This window comes from Macrotis lagotis, chromosome 1 (assembly GCF_037893015.1).
Source record: "Macrotis lagotis isolate mMagLag1 chromosome 1, bilby.v1.9.chrom.fasta, whole genome shotgun sequence".
NCBI classification, from domain to species: Eukaryota; Metazoa; Chordata; class Mammalia; order Peramelemorphia; family Peramelidae; genus Macrotis; species Macrotis lagotis.
Genome location: NC_133658.1, coordinates 815,988,179 through 816,010,378, shown reverse-complemented (window position 1 = coordinate 816,010,378; position 22,200 = coordinate 815,988,179). Strand labels below are relative to the sequence as shown.

The following is a 22,200-nucleotide window of genomic DNA, read 5'->3' as shown; positions in this document are numbered from 1 at the left end:
GGCTACTGAAATAGTCTAAGTGAGTGGTGATGAGGCCCTGAAGTAGGGTGGCCACTATGTAAGAGAAGGGAATAGAAGTAAGAGATGTAGTAGACAAGATTTAGAAACTGAGTGGAAGTTAAGGATGTCACCAAGTTTGCAAACTTGGGGAATTTGGTGGTCCTATGGGTAAGATCTACAAAAATAGGGAAGTTACAAAGAGGGGTGGGTTTTGGAGGAAACCACAGTAAGTTCTATTTTGGACATGTTGAGTTTGTGATGACTATAGGACATCATCCAATTTCAAAGTTCTAATAGGTGGTTAGTTATAAACCTAGTGACTGAACCCATAAGAATTGATGAGATTATTAAGAGTGAGCATACACACACACACACACAGACACACAGACACACAGACACACAGACACACACACACACACACACACACACACACACACACACACACACACACACAGAAACGGATAAGGATCCTAGGACAAATGCCTGGGCAGACATTCACAGTTAAAGGGCCTGATATGGATAATGATCCAGGAAAAAACTGGATGTTGAATGATACTTTTTTTCAGGAATATTAGCTTGAAGTTTACCTATGTATTTATAAAGTATTCATAAAAATAGCTAACATTTAAAGTTTGAAAATTGTTTTACATATTTTTTTTTCCTTATGGCAACTCAGAGAGGTAGGTATTAGTCCATTTTATAAATGAGGAAATTGGAACTGAGGCTAAGTGACTTGCTTGGGTCATACCCATTAGTTTCTAAGGCAGTATTTGAACTCTGGACTTTTGGACTCCATTTTTGGATAGCTATTCATTGTAATATATTGCTTCCATAAGCTCTTTGGTGGAAAGAAAACATACTTGACAAAATTACAGATCCTTTAAATATTGAAGACATTAGATCTGATGGTACCAATCTAGTTTCAGGCTCCAGAGTGCTCTCAATGTCAGTTGCACTCTCTTCTCAAGCCCAGTGTAGATTAACATTTCAGAGAAGAGAGCTAGCCAAAGGAAGAGAGATCAAACCTCTCTGTTCCTGGCTAGCTCCTCATGTCCTTCCAGAGTAAAGTGCTGAAAGATCATGAATGGTACAAGGATAAAAGCTAAAAGAAATTTTATTGGAATGATAAAAACCATCTTCCCAAGCCAAGCAGAGTACTTGATTCTACTGGATCTCTCTACTAATCGTTTTACAAAATCATCAGAACCTTCCCAGTGATTCTGACATTTTTTTCTTAGGAATTGGTCTTGCTGATTTAGCAACAACAATTTCATGCAAACTAGGCAACTGTAGAAAATTTACAGAAAAGCTCATATGTGGTATAATGGGATCATTGGGAGAGTGGGGGAGGGAATGTGATATGGATGGCCTGCATTGCCTATGAAAATTCTCTCAGCAACAAATCAATCTCAATGGGAAATGTACTGACAATAAGTTGAGCAATGTGCTTTGTAAAGTGTAATGTTACATGTAATATGAGCTCTCATCTTGTTTTTCTGAAGTTCTTCAAAATTAAGCCCACTTTTCTATTACCAACTGGGATGGAGTTGGGGAGGTTCTTACACCGTCATATCTTACTTTTTTTTTTTAAGATATGAAGTTTTATTCTCTGGGATTTACTGTAAACCTATAGGTGGAGGCCATTAAGGTAATGACCAATACTCCTACACCTCAATATCAATACACCTCAAGCGGTGTTATCTTATATTTGACTTGGTAACTGTGGGCTAACTTGTTCAAGCCTCATTTTCTTTCATCCATAAAATGAGGACAATAATACTTATACTACTTAACTCACAGGTCACTAAGTCTTCTCAAACAAAACAGATTTAGGTATACAGCATTAGCAACTACCAAAAAAAAAAAAATGATGCCCTAGAAAGACAAACCCTAATGTAATTATGGGGTGGGCATGAGTACACATGTGAATGTTTGTTAGGGTGGTTTTCATCAAATGAAGGGTTGGGGTGATACATCTTCACTGAGTTACTTCAACGGTTTTAATTGAAAAAAGGAAATTGGAATGCATGAAACTCAGAAACAGAAGGTGGATTTGGTAAGTAATGATTGTCTTTGACATCTATGTCTCTTTATTTCCATCTTTTTTTTTTTTTTTTAGGTTTTTGCAAGGCAAATGGGGTTAAGTGCCTAAGGCCACACAGCTAGGTAATTATTAAGTGTCTAAGACCGGATTTGAACCCAGGTACTCCAGACTCCAGGGCCAGTGCTTTATCCACCGTGCCACCTAGCTGCCCATTTTGTTTCCATCTTTTTGCCTTTTGTGTGTTTTGTAATAGTTTAAGATATGCCCACATCTGCATTGACTGGTTGCTTTCAGATCTGGAGACTTTCTAAAATGACACCATGATGATGAAATAAAGTTCAGTGAGAATACAGTATAGAAGAACTAACATGGTAAAATAGAAAGAACACTGGTCTAGAGTCTGAATGCCTGGGTTTGAATTCCAGTATTATTTATTTTGGATGAGAATGGTGAGTTCATCAGTGAGGAGGTCTCAATGAGGAGCTTTATTTGCTATTGTGGATCTGCATACTGCAACTTTGCTGCTGCTACTTAGAAAGTTAACTTCAATACTGAGAGGTTAAGTGATTGGCCAGAGTCAGTTTTGTCCCCTTAAAATTCTTAAGATAAGTATCTCCTTCACAAGATCATTCATTTTCCTTTTCTTTTTCTGTCATAGCTAAGTGCCTAAGAGAACCATATCCTGGATGTGACCTTGATCATATGGATCAGTACATCTTTTTTTTTTTTTTAAGGTTTTTGCACGGCAAACGCGGGGGTGGGGTGGGGTGGTGGTGGTGTTAAGTGGCTTGCCCAAGGCCACACAGCTAGGTAATTATTAAGTGTCTGAGACTGGATTTGAACCCAGGTACTCCTGACTCCAGGGCTGGTGCTTTATCCACTATGCACCTAGCCGCCCCCAGTACATCTTTCTTAGTTTCTATCTTCTAATCTATAAAATGAGGGAGTTGGAGTAAAAGATTGCTACTGTTTATTCCAATTTTAATTTTTTTTGACTCTATGGATGATACTTTTCATAATGGTGGCAAGTATCATAATAAATGAAGTAGATAGATACTTAATGTTCTGTAAAGAGTTCTTAACTCCAAGTAAGGACTTTGATTCAGATGCTTAGTTAGTTGTATGACCATGGGCAAGTCAGTCTCTCTAAGCCTTAGTTTCTTCATCTGTAAAAATGGATAATATCCATAATATAGCTCTAAGAGTTATTGTCAGTATCAGATGAATTAATGTCTACTAAATTCTTTGCAAACTTTAAATTATACATATATATGTATAAATATTGTCAGTTATAGTGTTTCCATTTTACAAATGGGACTATCGAACCACAAAACTCTCCCAGAGTAGGTCAATCATACCAGTACATAAAAGTTTGAATACTTTTCTGTGCTAAAGAGAAACTCATGCCTTTGTCTTATGCATTAAACATCATGTTATTTGGCAAATTGAAAATATGGTTTCTCCTGTTTGACCTTAGCTAGGGTGTTTCCCCATAAAAGGTTTAGGCTGATTTGAAATGTGTCCAATGTAACCCATAGATGGAACAGGGTAGCAATTTGAAACTTGCAAGAAGAGTAGAAATGATAATGAGGAATATGATAGAGCTGCCCTTGTAGAACACCATTCCTTTTGCCAGTTGATTCTACAGATAAATCATGGTTTGGCTTATTTAATTTCACTTTAGGAAACATTTATTAGACATGTACTATATGCAAAATATTCTGTAGTTAAAATAGAAAGCAGTTTTGCCCTCAACATTCTGTTGATCCATCACTTTGATAATCTATGAACCAGAGATGACGGACTAAATATGATGATCACTTATTTTAGGAAATACAGTTTTATATCAATTCTGCATAGATTTTATCTAATGGTTCCAATGGAACACATTCTTAGTATCTCAGTGGTCCAGGAGAGGTTGAATAATCTTTGTCAAAAAGTGAGTGGGATGAGAATTCTGCAAAACTTCCAAAGAATAAATTTAAATTTTCAGTACATGAATTCTACCAGCTTTATATTTCTTTAGTGTCACAAGTCTGAAATGTAATATTCTAAAGCCTGGGCATCAGATTTGGGAATGTAGACCTCATCTCACTTGAATACAAGCAAGATAACATTCATCGGTAAGTCGAGATTTTTAGTTAGATTTGGGATCCTATCAAAATCATGGTGAAGAAATCTGAGGTTCCCTGGCTACATGTTTCCTCTCCACTTCTTCCCACTGGTGTTGTATTTGGGGGAGAGTGGGCTCCAGGTTTAGCTGATAGGTTTTATGGCTAATACTTAGTCTTTATTTACTTTCAGATGAACAACAATAGAAGTATGATCAGAGCCTGGGATACATATCTTGGAATGTCCTAGAAAGGAATTCCAGAATTTTAAGGGTTCTCCCATTTAAAGGATCTTTCCTTCAAGACGGTCCTTAAGGCCGTCATCAGTCCATAGGCATTATTACATGATTAGTCATGTACCAGACACTGCGATTATCTAAAGATTATGTCTATGTACCTATAGATGTACGTGTGTATGTCTCTACCTACATGGCTATATAAAGTAAGATTGTTTTCCCGGGAAGGCTCGTCGAATCCCAGGGACAATGGCTAGACCTACCTCCTCCTCCTGGGCTCCTTCTTTGGTCATCCTGGTGGCGGTGGGGTCAAACTAATCCCTGCTGACATCACCCCGCCACTTCCTTTTGGTAAATTCCAACAAAGCTATGTGTTTCCTGTCCTAAGGGACACCCTGGGGGGGGAAAAAACCGGCCTCTTGGGTGTCTAAATTTAGGTAGGCTCCGAAGGGGCTGTGGTGGGGCTGGTGAAGAAAAGGTGAAATTTTAAGACCAATCAACGAAAAAAAATAAATAATCCTTCGGGGGCGAAGATGGGGGCCGGCCCGGGAGGCAGCCACTTGGGGGAGCGGGGTGTGATGGGGCCCGTGTGCCCGAGGCGGGGGGCCGCGGACCTACTTGGGCAGGCGTAGGCGGCGCTTCCCAGCCCGCGGCCCACCTTCCCGGCTTCCTCCGGCGCAGCGGCAGGAAGGGCGGAGGGCGCCGGAGGGCCCGGCCGGGCCGCGCCGGGCCGCGCGCCGCCCTCCCCGCCCCTCCCCCAGGCCCCCGCGAGCCTCGCAGGCGCGGCCTCGGGCGACCTGTTGTCAGGGCGCGTCACGTGACGCGGCCGCGCGCCGCCGCCTCCTGTTGAGCCCGCGGGGCGGGGGCCGTCACGTCAGCGCCAGAGCTCCCCGCCCCGCTGCTCCGGCGGCCTCGGGGAGGGGAGCCGCGAGAGGAAGGGGAAGGAGCGAGAGGGCGGGGGGAGGGAGGAGGGGAGGGGGAGGGGCGGCGCCGGGGCACGTGATCCGGGGGCAGCCCGGAAAGCTCCGAGGAGGAGCCTGGCGCCGCCATTTTCCTGCAGCTGCCTGTCCTCCTCGCCCTGCCCGGCTCCAGCTGACCAGAGGGGGGGTGGGCCGCGCTGAGGCGGGGGCACCCCGCGGGTGACAGCCGCCCGTTCGCTCGGGGCTCGCGGTGGCCGCGCCGGGCCCCGAGCCCCGCCCCGGGCCGGGAGGCGGCGAGGGAGCCCGCGGGGGGTGGGCAGGCAGGCCGGGGGCGCGGCGGCGGCGGCGGCGGCGGCGGTGGGGGGGGGTCCCCCGGCGCTTGGGGGTCCCGGTCCCCGCCGGCTGCGGAGCGGGAGGGGCGGCGGAGCAGGCAGCGCCGCCGAGATGTCGGGGCAGAGCCTGACGGACCGGATCACGGCCGCCCAGCACAGTGTCACCGGCTCGGCCGTCTCCAAGACCGTGTGCAAGGCCACGACCCACGAGATCATGGGGCCCAAGAAGAAGCACCTGGACTGTGAGTGAAGCCGGGGCGGGCCGGGGCCCCTCTCCCCCAGCTCCCCGGGGCCCGCCGCGGCCCCGCGCCCCTCCCCCGCCCCGCCGGCCGCCGCCTCCCCGGCCCCTCTCCTCTGCCTCCGGTCCTGGCGGCTCGGTCGCGGATTCTCCTCTTTGTCTACGCGAGGGAAAGTAGCCGAAGCGGGGCTGGGCTGGAGGGTGCTGCCGGCGCCGGCGCTGCCGCTCCCGGCGGGGACCGAGCCTTTCGGAAAAGTTGCCCGGGGTGCCATGTAATCCGTATGTCCGCCGGGATGAGCCCGATGCCAGGCTGTGTTCAGAAAAACGGGTTCGGCTCGTATTCCTACCCCCCCCCCCCCAGCATCTTGGATGTAGAAGGGAGACGGAAAACAATTGAATTCAGAGTGGGCAGATATATTTAACTTGTAGCTTCTGGTGCCGAACATCGTAGATTTAATAATGATCGGTGTAGTTTTTGAATTCCACCATTGTTTTTAACTATGAGGAAATACTGTGTGTTTGGATGAACTACTAGCTGATTGGCTCGCTATCACTGTTTTTGGACTTGGTGGAAAAAAGGTACCAAAAAAAAACGACTTTCCCCATTTTTCAGATATTGAAACCAGGAATATTGTTTCTCTTTACCTGGCTTTACCTTAAAAGTACAAAGCTCAGTGGATTAATAAAAGCTTTGGCTCGAGGGAGCTTTGACTAGAAACTTTCCAACAGGCTGAAATGGAGAAATGGATAGTTCCTTCTTTTTTTTTTCTCTGACCCGAATGGATTAAGCACTAAAGGGATTTTACACAAGGTTCGCGTACAATTGTAGTTAATTTGTATTCAAAGACCCTATCTTTAAGGTACTTCAATCAGATTTAAAACTTCCCTTGTTTATACTATGAAGCAAGAGTGAACATGTTTACAGTTACAGAAAGACCTAGGAATTAATTATCAAGATTGTTTTGGTTTTTGATGTTGACCAAAAATCTTTCAAGATGTTGTTTGATTTTGAATGAGTTTTCCTCCAACCTACTTAAAGATGAGTACCTAAAGAACTAGAAGAGATTATATTAGAACAGTCAAATTTATAGTTTCCTCACTTTAGTAAAATTTTAATCTCAAATGTTTACTTAGTCATTCATTATATTTGTAGGATAACAATGACTCCTTCCATGTTTTATTTTATCAGTTGTTGTAAATGGAGGGAATTAATTCATCTTAATATTGTCTAAACATAATTATGCAGGCAAAACTCAGTGGCGGGGATTACTTGCCAGTTTTTACACATATACTTTTTCTTTGGAGACTGTCTGAAGTCTTGAATTATTCAAATCTCTCCTCACCTCTATTAATTTGAATAATTCAGAGTTCATCTAGTAGAATTTACCCTAATACTTAATGTTTTAAATATTTGGTTGTGGCAGATTTTTGTAGGGAATGAACTTTTTATGATAAACCAGAAATATTCTTACTAACTCTTTCTAAGTTCAATATATAATAGAAAATGTAATTTTAAAGCAGAAGTAGATGAACTTTTAAAGGCCTTTTTAAAGAGTTGATATTGTAGCAGTTTTTCTAAGCATTGCCCTTGTGGATCACTAATAGAGAATTTTATTAAGGTGATGCTTGCTAATCCTACTCTGTGGTTTTATGAACAGCCTTTTCCCTTGTGTAATAGCAATTACAGATGCTAACTGGAATTTGTTTTTATTGAAAATACTCTTGTTTTAAGTTCATATGTAGCAATTTTTACTTCTATGGTTAAAAGTACATGATCTTTTATAACAGTTTCTAAGTCTCTTGATTTCCTGTTATCCCTGGTTTGGCTTGGTTGCATATATTCATTTTCATGTTTGATTTTTAAAGGTAGTGATGACTTTTTCTGTTGTCTGATTTTTTGAAAATTATATAGCTGCCAAGGGTTTTTTTTTATGTTTCTATTTTTTTTTTATTCAAAAGAATTCAGATTCAGTTGTTTGGCTACCTGTTTATACTTGGAATATTGGGGACTTGAACAAGAAAAGTCATAGGCTCCTCATAGAGTTTATCAATTTGTTGTGAAACTTTAAGCCTTTAATTTAGAGATAGGTGTATTTTTTAAAGGATGTTTTTCTATGTCAAGAACTAAGGGAGAGCTAAGGTACTTGTGAAATTACATGTGACCTTGCAGAAAAAAGTGACATGATATTGTCTTGAAATATCATGAGTTTATATTTAGAATGCAATTATCTTTCTCTGAATTTCTATATGCCTTTAAATTTGAGAACAACCTTAGTCTGTTTCTGGCTGGGAAAAAATATAGTTGAGGAAATAATTTTGAGAATTACTGAACTATGGGTTCATATTATTAAGGCTAATCATTTAATAGCTTATGACCTTATCCTAGCATTTCATTTGTTAGTATATGATCTGTGTTGGGGTAGTTTGTCAGCTCAGTATTAAATTGAAAAAAATGATGAAACTTCTGACCCTTAAATACAATTTTATCTGACTGAGTGCTACTCATGGTGGTACTTAATTGATATAAAATTTTCTTACCTAAGATAGATTTGATAGAAGTATAATGACATATTCATAATTTGCTAATTGTTCTATTCTTCCTATTCTTTCCTTTTTTAGTTTTTTAAACTCTTTACTGCTATAATCACAAAACTATTTGATATTGGATGCATTTTGATATCCACATCTCTTTCTTTATTCCACTTGCATTTTTAAAATTTTGTTTAATTTTTTTGTTCTTTTTTGTAGACATTTTTTTGGGTGCATCCATATTGTTTGTTTTTAAGTATGTATCATTTGTATTAATGGCTTTTGTTTACATTTTTCCTAATTACTTTAAGGAAACTATTTTGATGCCATTATTTTGTTAGATATTTAAAAATCTATCAGGAAGTATGTGTGACTCTAGTAAATAGTATATCACTGGACCCAGGACCAAAGAAGTTTAAATTGAATAAGGAAGAGCTAGAAAATGTTTAGATATTTGTAAAAACAGATTTTCAATATCTAATAGGAATGTTTTTTTGTGAGTTAGTGATACAGGTAATTATAGGAGAGATGTGATATTAAACACGTATTTGGTAAAACCAATTTATTGCCTGAACCTACATGTGATAAAATGCGAAATTAGTGCCAAAGAAGTTACTTGTTTTAGAAAATACTTTTTAAAGAAAGGTTTTACTTGTGAAAGATAGGACTGCTAAACTAGGACTTTATGTGGTTAACCTGTTAGGAAGAGAAAATAAGAGTTCTGTTAAATTAAAAAAATAAAGAGGGGATTGCTACAGATGTGGAAATGTTGTGTTTGCTTTCAAATGGTCAGTATTATTAGTTTTACTTAATTTGCTTAGTTTTTCTTTGTTCAAAAGACCTCTCTTTATTTGGATAATCTGTAAACATAATTAAAAAAATTCCCATCAATAAAACAAAAAAATGTTAGGAACGAATTAGAAGTCAGTCATGGTTTCCTGAAAAGATCATAGCTTAATTCAGTATATCATTTCTTAACTATATATCTAATATATTTAACTTTATTTCTAATACAGTTAATATTCCAAAATATGTAACATTGCATTAATGTCATTAGGATTGGACATATTTGGCAAAGGCCCTTCTCTATAGAAGAACCTTTCTGTTTTTGGAAATCCTTTTGGTAAGATTTGGGGTCTCTTGCTGTATGATTCAGGAGAGGGCATTCCAACCATTTTGGTTAGCAAGGCCTTTTAATTATCTCTTTTCAATATGTTCCAGGTTGTGATGTGTTGATTTTTTTTTTTGGCAAACAATAGAGTTAGTTGACTTGCCCAAGGTCACACAGCTGGGTCATTAAGTGTCTGAGGTTGGATTTGAATTCAGGTCTTCCTGACTCCAGGGCCTGAGTTCTATCCATTTGTGCCACCTAACAGTGCTTTCATTTTTACAAATTAAAATGACTACTTGCTTACTTTAAAAGTCTTCTACTTTAAAAGTTATGTCAGAAAGTATCTGAATTGTAAATGTTATGGTTTAATTCAGCAAAGACTTACTTATTAAATGCTTATTATATGTCAAGCTTTGAGAAATCAGGGTGTGAAAGAAGCTGTCTCTGCTCTTATAGAATTTGTATAGCAAATGTATACTTGAATAACCAAGGAAAGGGGGAATGTGTTAGATGTAGAGGAAACATCAATTGGAGGGATGGGAGATCACTTTCACCTTGAAGAACTGAGGGGGAAGACTAAGGAGATTTAAGTATCTCAGCTGAACAAAGTAGTTTTCAGTAGACAGCAACAGTGAAATTAAGTTTAGACTTGGATTCCCAAGATCTAAGTGGAAAACTCATGTACACTGCTACACTGTTTTTAAATAGAGAAATGACCTGCTTTGTTTTAGGAAAAAGAATACTGGATTTGGAGTCAGGGACAAGAGTTAAAGACCAATTTAGTGACCTTGGTCAAGCACCTTAACTTGAGTTTGTCTTTGGTAAAATGAGAAAATTGGACAAAATGATCTCTACAGGTCCCTTCCTGCACTAAATGCTATGATGTTTTGGATCTCTACCATAATGGTAATTGAGCACATCAGATTGAGTGTATTAGGAACCTTGCCCAGTCTTATTGTTTGGTCTGGAAGACTATTTAGGAGTCTGTTACAATAGTAACAGGTGAGAGGTGATAGAGCCCTGAGCTAGTGGGGCTGCAGTGATAGCAAAAAGGTGGAACTTGATTGAGAAGAGATTGCAGAGGTAGAATTGGCAAGTAGAATCAACGGGAGTTTGATATATTTCTAACTAACATGAAAAAAAATTGCCAGAACAAAGTTGAAACCAATCAGTCTTCATTTTTGATTTTTTAAAAACATTTTCTAGGTGAACAAATGCATTTTGAAATGTATATTTTAAGGCTTTAATGTATATATTAATAATTTATATTTCTCAGTTAATAGTATACTAGATTTCAGATTTAACTTTCATTAAAGAATTTTCAATCCTATGTTTACTTTTATATCAATAACTTTGGCAAACTTTTGGAGATAATTCTTACCTACCAGGAAAATCTTATTCATTGTGGTGTGGAACTGATCCTGTCCTGACTTCTTAAAGGCCTAGGGGTCTATTTTTTAAAAATATTGGTCTACCTTTTGTTTTTTTTTTAATATCTTAATTTCTGAACTTTTCCTTCCCCCTTCTCTATTCAGTCATCCATTCCTTGTAACCATGAACAAAAAAAGGGTAACAAAGCAATTTTCTTTTTAGATTTTTCAAGGCAGTGGGGTTAAGTGGCTTGCCCAAGGCCACACGGCTAGGTAATCATTAAGTGTCTGAGGTCGGATTTGAACCCAGGTACTCCTGACTCCAAGGCCAGTGCTCTATTCACTGCGCCACCTAGCCGCTCCACAAAGCAATTTTCAATGAAATAAATTATAACCACTGAGTCTGACATCAATTGAAAATGATAGAATTTTATTACCACACCTCCACCTCTGCAAAGATCAAGGAGACGTATTCTCTCAGCTCTTCAGGGTTTGATAAACTATTAGCCTGGTGAAGCTTCAATTCTACTTCTCTAACACTATTTTTATATTTGTCATCAGCACCTAACCAGATTCAGAGAAGCTTATTACCAGAAGATTGGTCACCAAGTGGTAGCAGATTTTTGACCGTAGCAACCATCATTAAGGAGTTGTGGAGGGGTTATAATCTTCTCCTACTGGTGGAGGGAATACCAGTAAAATAACAGATCAAAGATAAAATCTGAAAAAGGAGGGGTAAAGGTAAAAAAAAATGAATATTTACTGAGATCAGTTTCACCTGTCTCCCTACTTCCTCCCAATCTGAACTAACTCTCTCTCTGTCTCTCTGTCTCTCTCTGTCTCTCTCTCTCTCTCTCTCTCTCTCTCTCTCTCTCTCTCTCTCTCGCCTCAAAGTCCATTCATTTGGACATTATTATATTTTATTATTATATATATTATAATACAATATATTATATATTGGTAATAGAGGTTACATTATAGTTATAAATAAATGTTAAATTCTGCATGTTACTCTTTTTTTTTTTTGCAAGGCAATGGGGTTAAGTGGCTTGCAGGCACATAGCTAGGTAAATTATTAAGTGTCTGAGTCTGTATTTGAATGTCTGAGTCCGTATTTGAACTTGGGTACTCCTGACTCCAGGGCTGGTCCTCTATCCACTGCACCACCTAGCTGCTCCTACATGTTATTCTTTACAAGTTTTTGTTGGATGATGTGACCCAGAAGAGCTAAAAGGTTGGACATTCCTGGAAATTAATTTTTTTTAAACTTAGGGTCAAGATATCAGCCAGGTATCCCAGTGGAGATAGGAAGATCTGAGTTCAGATGTGATCCCAGCAAGAGAAGTTGCCTTAGTTTGCCTTGGTTTCTTCATCTGTAAAATGTAAATAATTATAGCACCTACTTGTTGGAGGGATGTATGAATAAAGTGAGATCATTTGTAAAGTACTTTGCAAACTTTAAAGCGCTATATAAATGTTACTATTCTTATTCTTAATATATTATTTCAAGAGTAAATATTCTTATTCTTAATATATTATTTCAAGAGTAAATATTCTTATTCTTAATATATTATTTCAAGAGGAGTCCAGAAAGTGATTGGGTAGGAAAAAAATATATCTTTATATGTAACTAAACTGAAATTTAGGGTTTTTTTTTTCAGTTACTGAAAACATTCTATTACATTCTGAAACACAAGCATGGTTAAGAATCCCCTACTTTAGATCAAGATGTCTTGTTTTTTTTCCTTTCCTTCAGTTTGCAATATAATGAGAAATTCTTTGTAGAAGCAGCATGAATATAATTATATAGTTACAACCATTTTCAATTATTAATTGCTCCAAATCTTAGTTTGAAGTAGCGTACCTGATGGCAGTTAGTTACATAGTGTTCATGCAGGGCAGGTTATTGGGCCATTTTAAAAGGCTGCTTTCAGTTGAGGCCAATAATTTGTCTTTTAGAAAATGATTGTTAAAATTAATTTGCTAGTTGACCTAAAAGTTTATTTTTATAATTCATATTGAAGAAAATAACTTATAGAAACTAATCATTTTTAGATCAGTAGTTTCTTGAGTTTACTCTTTCAATCACTCAAATGAGAAAATAGACTTAGAGGTCAAAACTTGAACACTGAATTACTGTCATTTGAAAAGCAGAGAGAAGGTCCTTTCTACTTCCCATTTCTGACCTTTTAATGGCTAAAATAATACTTCACTTACTTGATACTGTATGTCTCAGCATGAGTTAAAGTAAACTACTTGATGTTTTGCCCCAGTTTGCTGAAATTTGGGAATTTGCTTCAGGTTTTAAAATGCTAATCACATACAATTTTTTCCAAGTTTTGGAGAACTTTGAATTCCTTTTTTTCTTTTCCCCTTTCTCTTCCTCCATTACTCCTCTCTCACCAAAAAAGCCTTTGGGCTAATTGGACCAACTTGCTGTAAAGAAGATTAATGATTTGGCTTTTTTGTGAAACTTTATTTTGAAACTTTATTTTTTTCCAATTACATGCAAAGGTAATTTTCTACATTCATCCTTTTGCCAAGTTTTGAGTTCCATATTTTTCTACCACCCTTCTTCCTCCCCATCCCTTTTTTTCCCATGACAGTGAGCTATCTTATATAGGTTGTACTGAAACTTTGTTAATTTAGAGTGGAGATTTGGCTGTTAAGTGAAGTAGTAGATATCCCAGTACCAAGGAGGTATTAGGATAGGTTTGAATTAGATTTGGGCGAATGTAAGAGAAGAGATAATACTGAGTTGGAATGTGTTTAGACTGAACCAATTATTTTAAGTTTATAAGGGTTTTTGATCTATTTTGTGTCATAGAGCCCTTTGCCTTCTGGTAAAGCCTATGGACCCCTTCTCAGACTAATGGTGTTTTGGTTTTTTTTGCAAGGCACTGGGGTTAAGTGGCTTGCCCAAGGCCACACAGCTAGGTAATTATTAAGTGTCTTAGGCTGGATTTGAACTCAGGTACTCCTGACTCCAGGGCCAGTGCTCTATTTCACTGTGCCACCTAGCCGTCCACTAGTCTAATGTTTTTAAATGGACAAAATAAAATACTGCAGTTAAAATGAAAGTCATTTATATTGAAGTATAGTTATAAAAACATTTAAAAAAAATTTCACATACCCCAGGTAAGAATTCCTGTTATGATACATGGGTTCCAACAGATTGTTAGTTTTGTCTAAGATAGTCTTTCACTTGACCAGAGGTCTTGGTATTTTGTCTAAGATAGTCTTTCACTTGACCAGAGGTCTTGGTATTTTGTCTAAGATAGTCTTTCACTTGACCAGAGGTCTTAGTGTTTTGTTACCTATTAGAGAATTTGGTAGCATTTCCTCTTTTTTTTTTTAATATTTGAATTGTATTTTTTCTTAATCACATTTAAACACAAAATTCACATTAGTTTTTTTTAAATTGAGTTGCAGCTTTCTTCTCTCCCTTCCTCTCCTTCCCTATCTTTGAAAATATTTGATAGAGATTATATATGTTCAGTCTTGCAAAATATTTTCATATTAGTCATGTTTAATTAAAAAGCCCCACCAAACCTCAGACCATAAAAGCAAGGATAATAAAGTTAAAAAAAAAGTATGTTCTGATCAGTATTCAGATGTTATCAATTCTTTCTCTGAGGTGTGGATAGCATGCTCATCATGAGTCCTTTGGAATTGTTTTGAATCATTGTTTGCTGAGAAAAGCTAAGTCATTCCCAGTTGAATATCATATAATTTTGCTGTTACTATGTACATGCTCTTCTAGTTCTGCTTATTTCACTTTGCATCAGTTCATGTTAGTTTTCCCAGGTTTTTTTGAAAGCATAGTGCTCCTCATTTCTTATAGTACAATATTATTACATCATGATCATTTATCATAACTTGTTCAGCTATTCCCCAATGAATAAGCATCCTCTCAATTTCTAATTCTTTGCCACCACAAAAAGCTGCTAAACATTTATGTGTGTGTGTGTGTATGTATGTGTGTGTGTGTGTATATATATATATATATATACACACACATACACACACACATGTCCTTTTTCAAGGAATGTCATTGCTGGGGCAAAGTGTATATGTATAATTTTGTACCTTTTAAGGTGTAGTTCCAAATTGCTCTCTACAGTGGCTGGATGAATTCACAATTCCAGTATCAGTTCATTATGACTCTATTTTTCCATATCCCCTCTAACATTTGTCATTTTCCTTTTCTGTCATATTAGCCAATATGATATGTATGAGGTGGTCCTTCAGAATTGTTTTAATGTGCATTTCTCTAATCAATAGTGATTTAGAGCATTTTTTCACTTTGACTACAGATAATTTTGATTTCTTCTGAAAACTGTTCATTTCCTTTGAGCATTAATCAACTAGAGGATACTTGTAATCTTATAAATTTGACTTGGTTCTATTCTTTATTTGAGAAATGATGCCTTTATCAGAGAAACTTATTATAAAATTTCCCCCTCCTTCCTGTTTCCCTTCTAATCTTGACTGTATTGGTTTTGTTTGTGCAGAACCTTTTTAATTTGATGCAATCAAAATTACCCATTTTTGTATCCTGCAATGTCTTCTATCTTTTGTTGGTTTAAAATTTGTCCCTTATCCTTAAATCTGACAGGTAAAATAATTCTATTCTTCCGTAATTTGCTTAAGATATCACCCCTTAATGTCTAAATCATGTACTCATACTTGGTAACATTTTAAAATTACCTAATTGGAGAAATTTAAAACTCATGAATAAAAATGTAGACTTATTTTTTTAATGTTATTTTTCTCCAATTGCATGTAAAAGCAATTTTTAACATTTTTAAAGTTTTGAATTCCAAAATTTATCCCTCTCTCCCCTCCCTGAGATGGTTAATAATCTGATATAGATGATTATACATAGACCGTCATGTAAAATATTTCTACATTAATCATTTATGCAAGAAAAATAATATTCATTAGTCTATATTCAGACACCACCAGTTCTTTCTTTTGGGGTGAATAGCATTTTTCATTTTGAATCCTTTAGGATTGTCTTGGATTATTGTATTGCTGAGGATAGCTAATTCATTCAGTTTTTGATCATACAGTATTGCTGTTAATGTGTACAGTGTTCTCCTGGTTTTGCTAATTTCACTTTGTTTCTTTGTTAAACTTTGTTAAACTTAACTTTGTTAAACTATACCTTCATTAAGACTCCTCTATCAATTCCATTCAACTCATTTATTGTGTCTTTAAGAGACTCAGTTCATGAACTTAAGGCCTATTTTAAATTTCCTACTTAAAGTTAAAAGAAAAAGAAATGGTACTTTGATCAATAGATTGTTTCAAAGAACCTTGAGTCTTCCATAGTTACATCCCTGTACTAATTTTAATTGATAATCTTGTCAGTCTCTGATAGTAAGAAGAGTCATTCCCATTCCAGGAAGTTAGTTTGTCTACCTATTCTCCTTAAATCAACCCCTATAGCGTGAAAGATTTAATTTTCTGATATAATATAGGATGGTAAAGATGATGATTAATTAGAATAAGAATACAAGCAACCCCTAGTTCTTTAGAGGTTAGTTCAGTTTTGGTCTAGAGTTGTCCTCATAGTTTTGGACATATTGGGTAGATTTGGTCAAGAAGGCTTCTCTTCCATATATTGATTTTTTAAGTATATTTACTGTTTTCCAGTTATCCTTATTCCACATAGATAGCTCTGGGAAGATGGTTGATTCTAGGCTTCCTTTTTAGTTTGGAAGAATCTAAAAGACTGGAAGCAAGAAGAATGTCTTGTTTGGAAAGAGGATATACTTTCCCTGATTAAAAGTCAGCTAGATGGTGTTGAGAAATAGGTTGGGAGAGTTTTAAAGCTCTTGAAAAATAGTTTGCACTTGATCTGTGGTAAACTGAGGTAAATAGTAGAGGACTCAAGAGTGATATGTAATATGGTTAGAATGGCATACTTGATTAGTTTGAATGCTGTGCTGTGTGAATTGGAAGGAACAGAAATTAGAAGCAGAAAAGTTTTAATATTTGTGGATTTCTTAGACTATTCTTTTTAAGGACTTCAATCAATTCGTACTCTTCTTTCAGCTGTTCTTATTAAGTTTTGTTGTTCCCCAATCAAAAGGTTCTTCATTTAGTGAGGCAAATCTTTTTGGCCTCCCTATTATTTTCTTTTTCTTTCTTTTTTTTTTTTTGCAAGGCAAATGGGGTTAAGTGGCTTGCCCAAGGCCACACAGCTAGGTAGTCATTAAGTGTCTGAGACCGGATTTGAACCCAGGTACTCCTGACTCCAAGGCTGGTGCTCTATCCACTACGCCACCTAGCCGCCCCAATATGACTTATTTTCTTCAACTACTTGTCATAAAGTCCTGGTTGGACTCAGAATTTTTCTCTCTTCTTCCTTTTCCGGAAGTTTTTTTTTTTTGTTAAACTTAACCTTCATTAAGACTCCTCTATCAATTCCATTCAACTCATTTATTGTGTCCAAGAGACTCTGTAATGAGATTCTGCAGATATAAGTCTAAATCATGTACTAAAGAAAGCCCTTTCTTGGAAAACACTGAGAGGGGAATACACACACACACATAGATAAGTAAATTGAAGATAATTTGAAGAGGAAGAGTACTAAATTGGCATGAGGGAAGGCTTCATGAAGAACAATGTTGAATTAGACCTTAGCAGAATATAGGGATTCTCAAAAGCAGAGATGAGAAGGAAATACTAGCTAGACTTGTGCAAATAAATATAAGATACTGAAGATGAATGTTCAGTTGATGGGGAATAATGTGAAATGATAGGAAATATAGGTTGGATCCAGATTTTGGCATGCCTTCCTTACTAGGGTTTTAGAGTAGGGGAAGGGACATGATTAGACTTGTTTTAGATTTCATACTAGTATCCAGGTGAAGATTAGATTGGACAAAGAGAAAACTGGAAACTGGGAGATAGCAAAGTAGTATAGGTTGAAGAGTGGTTTATTATTTGTAATAGGATATTTTAATTATGAAGAATGAATTGCAGTGTACAAGTATCCCTTTTTTTTCCTACAGAAGACAGGATCATGGATTTAAGAGATGGAAGGAATCTTAGAGGATATCCATCAGATCAAGAACTGAGACCTGGGGGCCGCTAGGTGGTGCAGTGGATAGAGCACCGGTCCTGGAGTCAGGTGTACCTGGGTTCAAATCCGGCCTCAGGCACTTAATGACTACTTAGCTGTGTGACCTTGGGCAAGCCACTTAACCCCATTTGCCTTGTTAAAAAAAAAAAGAACTGAGACTGGGCAAGGTTAATTGATATGCCTAGGGTCAAATAGCAAGTAATTTAGTCAGGATATGAATCAAATTCTTCAATAATTTCTTTAAAAAATTTTTTTAGGGTTTTTTTTTTTTTTGCAAAGGCAATGGGATTAAGTGACCTGCCCAAGGTCACACAGCTAGGTAATTATTGTCTGATGCCAGTTTTGAACTCAGGCACTCCTGATTCCAGGGCCGGTGCTCTATCCACTGCCCCACCTAGCCATCTCTATCCAATAAATTCTTAATTAAATTGATGTCCAGTAGAATTAACCTAGAAGAGATATTGTGAGCTTCCTCAACCTTTAAAAAGTGTAATCTCCTTCCTTAAGTATCTTTTAGCACTTTGCCTAGACCTCTCTCTTCCTTGGATTTATCTCATTGTGCCTTTTACTTATCTATGTACATATCTTCTATTTTTTCTCTCCTACTTTAACTTCCTCCCTCAGCCCCCAAGATAGATTTTAAGTTCCATGAGAGAATTTATCATATTTGCCTATTATTATCAGCATATTTAGTACAATGTGTTTTAAATTGAATAGGAAAACATTGAATAGGAATTTACTGTAGGCAGTTCAGGAGAGGAAAAACGTCTACACAGGTAAGTATAAAGTGATAATGAAATCACTCTCTCCTAGGGATATATGTGAGGGTAGGTGACTCATGAAAGAAGTAGTGTTGGAGATGGATAAACAGGAGAGCATGTAAAAACCAAAGAAATATCCTAAATATATTAAATAGTATGAATTCTGAGGAAAAGTGGCATGGGATATGATAGTAAGCAGCTCTGGAACATGGGAGGGGAAAAGGTGAGAATAGGCCAGAAAGACTTTGTTGTTGTAATTTAGTCATTTTTAGTTGTTTCTAACTCTTTGTTGACCTCATTTGGAGTTTTTTTGACAAAGATACTAGAGTGGTTTGCCATTTCCTTCCCTAACTCCTTTTACAAATGAGGAAACTTAGTCAAACACTGTTAAGTGACTTTGCCCAGGACGACACAGATAGTATTTAAGGTCAGATTTGACATCCAGTCTCTGACTCCCTAGTCTGGTCTGTAGGAATTGTAGTGTTACCAAGGGATGTCTTGGCATGTATTCTATCAGTAAAGAAGGTAGACCTATCTCATCAGTAAGGAAGTTCAGAATGAGAGAATGAAGCAATAAGTGATTACACTATGAAAAGGGGTATGCTGAGGATACAAATAGAAAAGTATGAGTTCCACTAACAAAATCATATTTATTTCTGATTTGATATTGGCAAAGCTCTTTGGTAGCAAGAACTTTATTTTTTGGGTCTTCAGTAGCTGAGCCTCTAGCATCATCAGTACAAGTTGCCTGGCTACACCTTTACAAGAGTTGCTTATATCAAAATGATGATTGAGGCACTGATCTAGAAGTGTTGCTATTCCCAAGTCACTTGGGAAAGAGGTTTGGGGGAAATGATAATTCTATTTTGGACAATGTTGAGTGTAAAATCCATTTGATAATGTTTGATAGACAATTAATTGGTGATGCCATCCTTGTAATCAGGAGAGAAAGCTAAGAACTGCACACATAACTCTGTGAATAATTTGAATAGAAATTATAATCGAATCTATGGGAGCTAATGAGGTTAACAGTAGGGAAATTATGTAGAGAAAAGAGGAGACCAGGGACAGAACTTTGATTATATCCATGCTAATGGCTATGATGTGAATGTTGAATCAATAAAGAAGATTGACTAGTAGTTAGGTAGGAAGAGAGACTAGAGTATTTTCAGGAGTTAATTGTAGTCAACGGTGACAAATGTGTCAAAGTTAAGGAAGAGGAGGATTGAGAAGAAACCATTAGATTTGACAATTAGTTTATTTCAGTCATATTTGGTCTTCCTTCTATAAACTTCTAAGTCCACTCACTCCACATAGTTGTCCAAAGCTCTTGCCCTTTCCCAACTTTCCAATTCTTATGTTTATCTTGGTATACTTTGCATTCTAGCTATATTGGCCTAATATCAATATAGATGGAAGGTCCACTTTCTGACTGTACCTTTGAACTGCCAAGCATTCAAAAGTTATTGATGGGCCGACCATGTTTGAATGTGAAATGTACTCTTGCCAAAAAGATTATTTTATGGAGAACTTGCATAGGGCAGACTTATATGGGGATCAGAAGAGTTAATATAGGGACACTCTAAAACTTTGGAATTGATTATGCTGTATGGGACACACTGGCACAGTATGCCTAGCATGATGTGTCCTCTTCAGAGAGGATATTGCACTCTTAGCAAGGCAAAATAGAAGCAGCTCCAAGGGAAAAGTGAGATGCTTTCAGATGTTCACATGACCCATTTGTGCCCAACCTGTGACAGAAAATTTCAAACATATTGTTCTAATCAGCTACTGTCGGGCACACTGCAGTTTGTCTCTAAAATAGTGATGTCATGTTTGTCTTCTTTGATAATGAAGGACAGGAACCAACCAACCTTTGTACCATATGTTTTCCATACCTGGAATGCACACCTTTTCTTACTGTCATCCCTTTGCAGTCACTGGCTTCTTTCAAGACTGTTCATGCACCATTCTTCATAAAACCTTTTCTATGGCCTTCCAACTGTGAGAGTATTTCTTTCTTAAAATTTCATGGCATTCATTTTGAATATATTCTGTATATACTTATAAACTTATTGTTTCCACCACTGGAATCCTTGAGAGTAAGAACTGGTTTTACTTTTGTCTTTGTAACTAATATTTAACATAACACCTTGAACATAACACTTAATAAATTCTTGATTACTTATTCTCAGTGTATAGAAAGGCCTACAACTTCCTTCAGTTTTCCTAATGAATTAATTTTCTTCCATGTGGTACAGAAAGTACTATTATTTTATTAAGGACTAGGGAATTTCACTACAAATTTAAGTTGATAAGAAATTTCACATTTTGTCACAGTGTACAATTTATTTACTATGAGCAATTCACTCCTTAGTTTTCTCATTTTGTAAAATTGGTTTACTCATTTATAAAATGGGCCAAATGCATTTTTAAAAGTTTAAAAGTTTAAAAATGTATAAATAAGGGGGTATATTTTAATTGAACATTTATTAAGTACCTATCTGAGTTTTGTAAAGTTCACCATGCCAGAGATACAGATAAAAATAGTTCCTACTTCAAGAAGCTTAGATTCTGCTGGAAAGGGAGACTATATGTACACAAATTAGTGAAAAAATATATACAAAGTGAATAATTGGGTGGAGTGGGAACAAGAAGAGGAGGAAGTTAACAAACTAAGGGAGTCAGGAATGGCCTTGTATAGAAGATGGCACCTTCGCTGAACCTTGAAGGGAAAATGTAAAAATATCACGATGACTAACTATTCTTCCATTCACATTCTATTTCAGCTGAACATTCAGAGCCAGGAATGCTGCCAACAACAATAAATACTCAGTGCCTACTGTATTTAGAGCTCTGTGCTATCCCTCATAGAGCACAGTCTAGTAATAGATGAAGAAAGTGAATGCTTAGTGCTACCTATAATAATACCTATCCACATTTTGTTTTATTGCTTAGAGATTTCTAAAGAGCTTACCCCCCCCCCCCAACAATAATCCTGTTAGGTAGTTGTACAGAGAAAGAAGCTAAGTTTCAAAGACTTAGGGACTCTTCCAAGGTCACATGGCTGTTAAGTTAGAGGAAAATTTTGAACCCAGATCTTTTGACTTTAGATCAGGTGTGCTTTCTATTAGCCATGCTGCTTCCTTTATGATGTGTGCCATAAACTTCAAGCCACAGGCAAAATTCTAACTTTGTGAACCTTGTGAACAGAAAGGGGGAAAAAAATTTCCAAGATTCTTTAACTGAATATATCTACTACAATCATCTCAAACCAGAATTCAAATAAAATTATCTTCTGCTTATACTTCATTCTGACTTAACATTTCTTTGAGTGGCTTCATTCTTTTCTCCAGATTTACATCTTGGATGCTGACACACATCTATCAAAATCTTTTTTCTAAAGCATAGGTTTGCTCATGCCTTCTCAAGAATTTTCAATATCCCTTTCT

General features: G+C 37.3%; 1 protein-coding gene and 1 long non-coding RNA gene across 17 annotated transcripts in view; one reads left to right on the top strand and one right to left on the bottom strand.

The window, feature by feature from the left end:
- The window catches only part of LOC141488778 (uncharacterized), a 146,018-nt gene extending 141,045 nt beyond the window's left edge, over nt 1-4,973 (bottom strand). Inside the window, exon 1 of the long non-coding RNA XR_012468787.1 lies at nt 4,655-4,973. This is a non-coding gene — a long non-coding RNA (uncharacterized LOC141488778). The remainder of the gene's footprint in view (nt 1-4,654) is intronic.
- A 698-nt stretch (nt 4,974-5,671) lies between these two features.
- The window catches only part of PICALM (phosphatidylinositol binding clathrin assembly protein), a 120,839-nt gene continuing 104,310 nt past the window's right edge, over nt 5,672-22,200 (top strand). For 4 of the 16 annotated variants that reach the window (XM_074217044.1, XM_074217048.1, XM_074217043.1 and 1 more), the window contains exon 1: nt 5,672-5,885. In XM_074217044.1, the coding sequence (XP_074073145.1) occupies nt 5,756-5,885 (130 nt within the window). In that variant the 5' untranslated portion in view covers nt 5,672-5,755. The remainder of the gene's footprint in view (nt 5,886-22,200) is intronic. The other 12 variants (XM_074217052.1, XM_074217050.1, XM_074217047.1 and 9 more) reach the window with 4 other exon arrangements.